Source organism: Corvus brachyrhynchos, unplaced genomic scaffold (genome assembly GCF_000691975.1).
Source record: "Corvus brachyrhynchos isolate BGI_N302 unplaced genomic scaffold, ASM69197v1 scaffold119, whole genome shotgun sequence".
Lineage (NCBI taxonomy): Eukaryota > Metazoa > Chordata > Aves > Passeriformes > Corvidae > Corvus > Corvus brachyrhynchos.
This window is the reverse complement of record NW_008240054.1, coordinates 352,661-359,504: the sequence shown is the minus strand read 5'-3', so window position 1 is coordinate 359,504 and position 6,844 is coordinate 352,661. Positions and strand designations below refer to the sequence as shown.

The 6,844-nt window shown below is 51.8% G+C and overlaps 1 protein-coding gene and 1 long non-coding RNA gene across 2 annotated transcripts in view; both read right to left on the bottom strand.

Annotated features, from left to right (window-relative positions):
- CDS2 (CDP-diacylglycerol synthase 2) overlaps positions 1-6,776 on the bottom strand; it is a gene marked incomplete at its 5' end in the record, with an annotated part of 24,659 nt that extends 17,883 nt beyond the window's left edge. The window contains one exon of the mRNA XM_017744682.1: positions 6,531-6,776. Within this exon, the coding sequence (XP_017600171.1) occupies positions 6,531-6,776 (246 nt within the window). The remainder of the gene's footprint in view (positions 1-6,530) is intronic.
- Positions 5,753-6,239, bottom strand: LOC108449189. Its single transcript, XR_001865326.1, has 2 exons — positions 6,154-6,239; positions 5,753-6,047 (listed from the first exon to the last, which is right to left on the bottom strand). It is a non-coding gene; the product is annotated as an uncharacterized LOC108449189 (long non-coding RNA).
- Positions 6,777-6,844: the final 68 nt, after the last annotated feature.

Sequence of the window (6,844 nt, the reverse complement as noted above, 5' to 3'; positions counted from 1 at the left end):
CTCACTTCTTCTACTCATGGCATCAACAGCTCTGAGCAACCTTTGTCAACAGGGATTTCATGACCCTGAGGAAAAGATACCCAGAGAAATTAGTTTGTCTGAGCTTTCTTTAAACAACTCAACTACTTCAAGCAGGTGGTAAGAAATTTGTGCTCACACTGAAATGGTTTTCTCAGAGGAAGCCGTGAGCGCTGGGTTTTTTACACAAATATCCACAACAGGATCTCAGTTGCCATAGAAACGAGCCTGCTCTCTCCCTGCCAAAAATCTTCTGCCCAATACAGATATACAGTTAAGTATTCAACGCTGGCAGATTAAATTAGTTCAAGAAATGCCGTTATTTAGGTACTTTCCTTGGAGGCAGGCACTGTTTTAGACTTCCTGCCAGATTTTAACAAAAAGCTGTGACAGAAAATGTTATTATAAAATAAATGCTGAAGAGGGAAATAGAGTTGCTTTTTCAGGCAACAGAGCTGGCAGCTGGAACAAAAGGGACCAACTGTACCTCTGTTCTCACCTCTGAGAACATCTGCAGGATCAAAGCAAATATAATTAATTTAATGAATACAAACCCAGCGGCCTCAGTAATGGAAACCTCAATGTCTTCCAGAAGGGGCTTTAATTCCTACATTCAGGGAAACTGCTCCATTCCTCTCTTTCCCCTGCTTTAACCTCCACAGCACATCCCAGAGCTGCTGTGCCCCCCAAACCCACCTCAGAGGGACCCACCAGGGTCCAGAATTCATCCCATTACTCCCAAATTACAGGATATTCTCTTCCAGGGGTTTACAGCTCGGGAGGGTGAAACAAGAGAAGTCTGGAGACCATTAACACCAGAAGGAAGAATCAAACTTCCAGGCTTGATTTGTAGGAAGGTTCCAAAAAGCACTGGGGTCTTTTTGCAAATGTTTTTTACCCTGGTCTTGTGCTGTGACATTACCTGCAGGGCAATTAAATTCAAGTTTCTCATGTCCCCCCCACCCAGACATCCACCAAGCTGGCACCTAGTGCTGGCTGCCTGATTTGTTGTCTAAAAAACAGGAATGTTTGCACAGTGGCTGAAAGAGCGGAGAAAACTCATCCCTGATCCCAAAGCACCGGCTTTGTTCGGCTCAGCCACGGGATGTGCTGGGAGCCAGGCTCAGTCTGCAGCCAGCACAAGCCTCTGGTACAGGAGCCTGATCTCCCTGAGAGCAAACAGGATTCATGGAAGTCACACAGGATTCATGGAAGTCACACATCCCCGGGACTCAGCAGGAGCTCCTCCTCTGCTGGGACCCCCAGCACCCACTCCAGGGGCTGCTGCTTCCAGGAAATCCTGGAGGAAAAGGCAGCAGGCACCAGCTGCTGTGTACAAAAGGAGCACAAAAATCGGTGGGTGGTTCTGGCATTCCCCCAGAATTTCCTGCTGCTCAGAAAGGAACCTGCCTCCCCCTCTGAACACGTGATGGAGACGTTTTGGAGAGCGGCTTCTGGGTTCTCCTGGGTCTAAGTGGCATCCTGGTGCTCCTGGGGCATTTCTGAGCTGGCACTTCACTGCAGAGACACAGGAACAGGAGAGCCGAGCTCCAAGAGCCTCTGGGAGTTGGTGCCTGAGGGAGGCTGGGGCTGTGTCTGCTGCTGCCTGCACAGACATTTCAATCTGCTGTTGTTTGGGAGAGCTGGGAGCAGCGAGAGGGAGAACAAACAGCTCTGCAGCAACTGTTCACACTGGGAGGTTACTGCAGGAAAAGGCTATTTTTGTCCTCTGCAATGAGAGCCTGCATCACGCCAAGGCCAGTGGCTTCTGACCCTCAATTCCTCAGGAGTTCGTACAGATTTTTCCAAAACATGATGAGAGAAAAAAGAAAACCCTACCAAGCCATTTAATTTGCTGACTCTGAGGGGGTATCTCGCACTGTCCTGCTCACATTTCTCTCCCAGTCCATCCCACTGGCTTTACCTGGACTGCTCAAGGAGTGCACTTGGACCAGTGTGTTCAGGTATGATCCTGACCAACCCAAAGCTGTGGTTTGCTGAAGTCACAGGGGTCACCAAGGCCAGGCTGGATGGGGTTTGGAGGGCCCATGGCAGGCATTAAGGTCCCTCTCAACACAAACCAGTCTGGGATTCTGTGATTTTAAGGGTTTTACCTCCCTGGGGTCCTGGGGATTTTTCCTGCTTGGAAGATACACACAAACATCCCAACTTCCCTCTTCTCAGCACCAAACATCCCCCCCAGGAGTCACCCCCAGACAGCACTGCAAGCACATCTGGAAGCAGGAGCAGAGACACTGTCCATGGACAGAACAGTCTGAGGGCCTCAGCCTGCACCAGGGACACCCCCCATCACCTCTGCCATCCTGATCTCACTATCAATAATAACAACAAACGACCAGGAACGAGGACAGACTGCTGGAGCAGCAAGAGAGAGCCCGGGAAGAAGCTCCCAGATCCACTAAGATCCAGCAGGAACACAGAAAACAGGACAGCCTGGAGCTGATGGAACACTGCAAAGGGGGACATTCACCTGTGCAGCCCTCCAGAGCAGACAGAAATAAATCTCCCACTCACTGAACAAGGATAGGAAAGGGAAGCCAGCTCGGAACTATGCAAAGGTCTGAGTAACAGGAAAAACAGCTTGGGGGTTTGACGTGAGCACTGGGAGTCTCCCTGCTTTCTCTGTCACACACAAGTGCTGCACACAGAAGGAAACAGAGCTATCCAGCCTTTAAAATGACAAAATCTTCCTGGGATCAAACTTCCCTGGCATCACAACTGAGCAAGGACACAGGTCAGTGAAAGGAGCAGTGGCCAAGTCAAACACCTACCAAAGGAAGTGCTGGCAAAGGTGTTAAATTTGAGAGTCACTTTTCCACTAGGAACACACCCAGCCCAGTCCCTGTGGCCACAATTAACGATGCCCAGGAGTTGTCAGGCACATACAGAGCCGAGCATCAAACTGCAGGGAAGGCTGGAGTGTCCTCTCCCAGCAGAGCTGAGATTGTGAACATCTATCAGCAATACATGAGGCTCGTGCTCCAGCAAACTGGTGCTTGGAATTGAGCCCAAGATCATATTAAGAGCTATTAAAAAAACAATCTTATGGAGTGGACCTGGAAGCAGACTTGGACTTCAGCCTCCCTTTATGGTGGGTGAGATGAAGAGAGGCATCACTGCAGTGGTTGATTGGGTTTGGTCCTGCAAGAGCCTCATCTTGTTATCACAAACTCCCAACTAGCAGGAGCTCTCCTGGAATCTGGGAAGTAACAGGATTTGAGATTGCCTGAACCTCCAGAGTGCCTGCCCTGTTATTTCTCTGTGTCCTGCACCTCTCCCAAGCTAAAAGCCACAACTGGAGCTGCTGCTCCCATTCCAGCTCACCCCAGGCCACTGTCCCCAGCCACCCTCCCTCCACCCCCCTGAGCAGACCCAAGGGACAGCAGAGCCCTCGTTTAGCTCAGCATCTTCAGAGCACGTCAGACCACCAGGGAATTCTTGCAAAATGCCTGGAAGCACAAGGAATAAATGCCTGGAAGCACAAGAAATCACGAGGCTTGGATGCCAGAGTCTTTCACTTTTTGTACCACACAGACCAGATGTAGCCAGATAAAAGTCACATTGTCAGGCCCCTGCAAAACCAGGCTGGAAGGAACCAAAAGTTTCCTCATGAAACCCTTGGTGACACAGAAGGAACCAGAATTTTCCTTATCAAACCCTTGGTGACACAGAAGGAACCAGAATTTTCCTTATCAAACCCTTGGTGACACAGAGTTATCCCACCCTGGCACAGACAGCTGCTCGTGCAATGTCTCAGCAAGCAGATGGAAAAGGAAAAACCCCCCAGTCCTCACTGTGGAGTCACACAAAGTACAAACAGCTACTGAGAAATGATCATAAAATCCCCCCAAACCAGCAGGAGCCTTCAGGAGCTCGGCAGGCACCAAGAAACAATTTTCTTTTGCGCTTTTCCTGTTCTCTTTGGGGGCTGCAGAGAAAATGTGATTTCATGGGATGTACACAACACTAGAGGGAAGGCACTGACCTCTGGGTTTAGATTATGAATGAGACCATAAAGCAGAAGAACGAGTCTCTAAAGACCGGGATATCCTTGGGAGAGGGTGGGACCTGTAAGAAACTGGAACTTGTTTCATGGTTAAGCCCAGGCACAAAAGCTGTGGTGCTCCATCCCTGGAAGTGTCCAAGGCCAGGCTGGACAGGGCTGGGATAGTGGGAGGTGCCCCTGCCCGTGGCAGGGGGTGGCACTGGATCCGTTTAAAGGTCTCTCCCAACCCAAACCATTCCATGATTCCAGGATCCACTCTCAAATACCAACAGACGCCATCAGGTAGCAGCATCCTTTGGGCTCAGCCAATGGGTACAGGCAACACCAGGGCAAGGTTCCCTGGCTTTTCACCACGGAGAGGAGAGGGAGCTCACTGACCAGAACAAACAGATGTTGCCTTGTTCCCTCTGAGATGAAGACTTTGTGCTGCACAGCGGTTTTAACAAAAATCGATTTTAAAACGTTCTGGCACGAGGATCTCCTGAGGCAGCCCAGCCTCAGCTGTGCCAGCAGGGGGGACACATCAAAGCTGGGCCAGAGTGCAAGGGTCAGAGCAGCAGAAAGTGAATCCAGTCTCTCACTTCCCAGTGCCAAAACAGGAGAGTGGCAACAAGCACAAAACACCGCGATCTAAAACCCAGCCTCGATGTTTGCATCCCACTGAAGCGCGTTTCTGTCAACACAGAGCTGGGAGCTCTTTCCAGAAGCCTCCAGGGTTTCTGTCGAATAAAATATGCACTGCTGAATTATTCCCCTTGGCAAGGCTCCCCAGCAGGCACGGGAATGCCCCCTCTCGGAGCAGCACCTGCACAGAGCCCTAGGCAGCCCCAGAGCACCGGGAGCGGCACACACACGAGCAATTCCGCTGCTCCCAGGCTTTTCCAGGCATTTCCCCCGCACTGAAAACACAACTGCTGGATCTCAGGGCAGGAAATCAAACCCTGCCACCGAGCATGGAAAGCACAACGCCGAGGAGGGTGTCACTGAGGGCAGGGGTAGTAACCAGGTAACCTCCCAGCAGCTGCATTTGGCAATTTGGGGAAATTCTCTGCTCCCATCGCTGCCTTCTATTAGGAAACATCACATTCAGCACCTCAGAGGAGCTGTTCCTCACTGCTTTTTTCCCTCTTGCAATTCATTTTGAGCTGTTTTACGAGGAGCATCAACATTCCTTCTCTCTAGTAAGGAACCTCCAGGTCGCTGACTCAAAGGAAATAGCAGAGGGGTCCTTCCGAAGGCTCATTATATGTGAAAGCACTGGCGTGGAGATAACAGGATTGCCCTGGGAATAGCAGCCCTCTGACCTTCTTTAGGAGCACAGCACGAGGAGCTAAAGCGAATCCCAGCTGGCCCAGGGAGTTTGTTGTGCGCCAGTTAAGCAGCACGAGCCCTGCCAGCCTCTCGAGGGAGGTCTTCCAACTCCCACTAAAGTTCTGGAATAGAAAACTCCCTGAAGGTTTTCTGCTGCAGAGTAAATTCCAGCTGAGATAAATGCACTTATCTCGAGGCCTCACCCTTTGCACAACCACCACAAAACTGGAGCCATCTTAGAGCTCCCTTGCCTCAGGTAAGGAAATGTGGTGGCAGAGAGCTCCAGGTTACTGTGAGAGAGGCCCAACCTCCAGATCCACACCAGGGTGACCCATTCCCACCACTGCTGGCTCCTTCTGCCCCAGATCCCTCCCTGATCACATCAGCACAACGAAGTTTCCTCAAACCTGCCCACACAGCCTCTAGCAGGTGTTTAATTGGCATTAAAAACCACATTAAAATCGCATTAAAATTGCATTAAAATCGCATTAAAATTGCATTTAAATTGCAAAAGAGTTTTGTGTGATGACTTCATGCTGCTCTCAACTGCACCCTTCGTGCACTAGGAGAAAACATCAATATGATGCTGCTGAGGGCTGATGGACCAGTCCAGGGTCGTTCCCAAGGTAAGTGCATTAAACACCAGCACAGCATGAACCGCTTTTCCCTCCAGCCTTTGGTCCCTGTGACCCTGCAAATGTTATTTACAAAGTTTTCCCTGACTGTTTATTCCTCTTGGTCCCTTCCTCTTCAGGGAGACACAGAAGCAGAGATGACAAAGGTGACAAATGACTCACAGAGCAACCTCAAGCATCCAGACGGGCTCAGGCTTGGAACAGAAGAGACGTTACAGGAAAACAGAGCCAGGTTTGCTTCCCATGGCTCTTCTGCCGTGAAAAAGCAAACTCTTTCCTCTGGAGAAAGGCAACGTTAACCCTCATTAAACTCCCACAGAGCCCTCGCTGGGAGGGCATTCCCTGGGCATGACTTCGGAGGCACCAGAGCCTTCCCTAAGGGAACCCGAGGGATTCGGAACCCCCACCCGATTCCCTAAGGACGGCTTAGGAGGTACCCAACTCCTCGCTAAGGGGAGGTTTGGAACCCCCACCCGATTCCCTAGGGGTGATTTCGGAGGCGCCAAAGCCTTCCCTAAAGGCAGGTTTGTAACTCCCACCTCGGTCCCTGGGGCTGGCCTGGGAGGCACCGAACTCTGCGCTGAGGGCAGGGCTGTGACCCCCCCACCTGAGCCATCCCACAAACGCAGCTCACGCCCAGATCTCCGCTCCCACACGGCGGATCCACTTCTCGGAACACCCCCGGGGCCGGGCTCCGCTCCTCCGCGGGTGTCGCGAGGGGCGAATAAACCAAGTGCGGGGCAAATTCCCCGAGCGCGGGGCAGCCCGGGGGCCGCAGAGCGGCCTCACCGCGGGGCGCCGGGACCCGGCGGCGAACAGGCCCCGCGACCCCCGGCGCTCCCCGGCTCTCCCC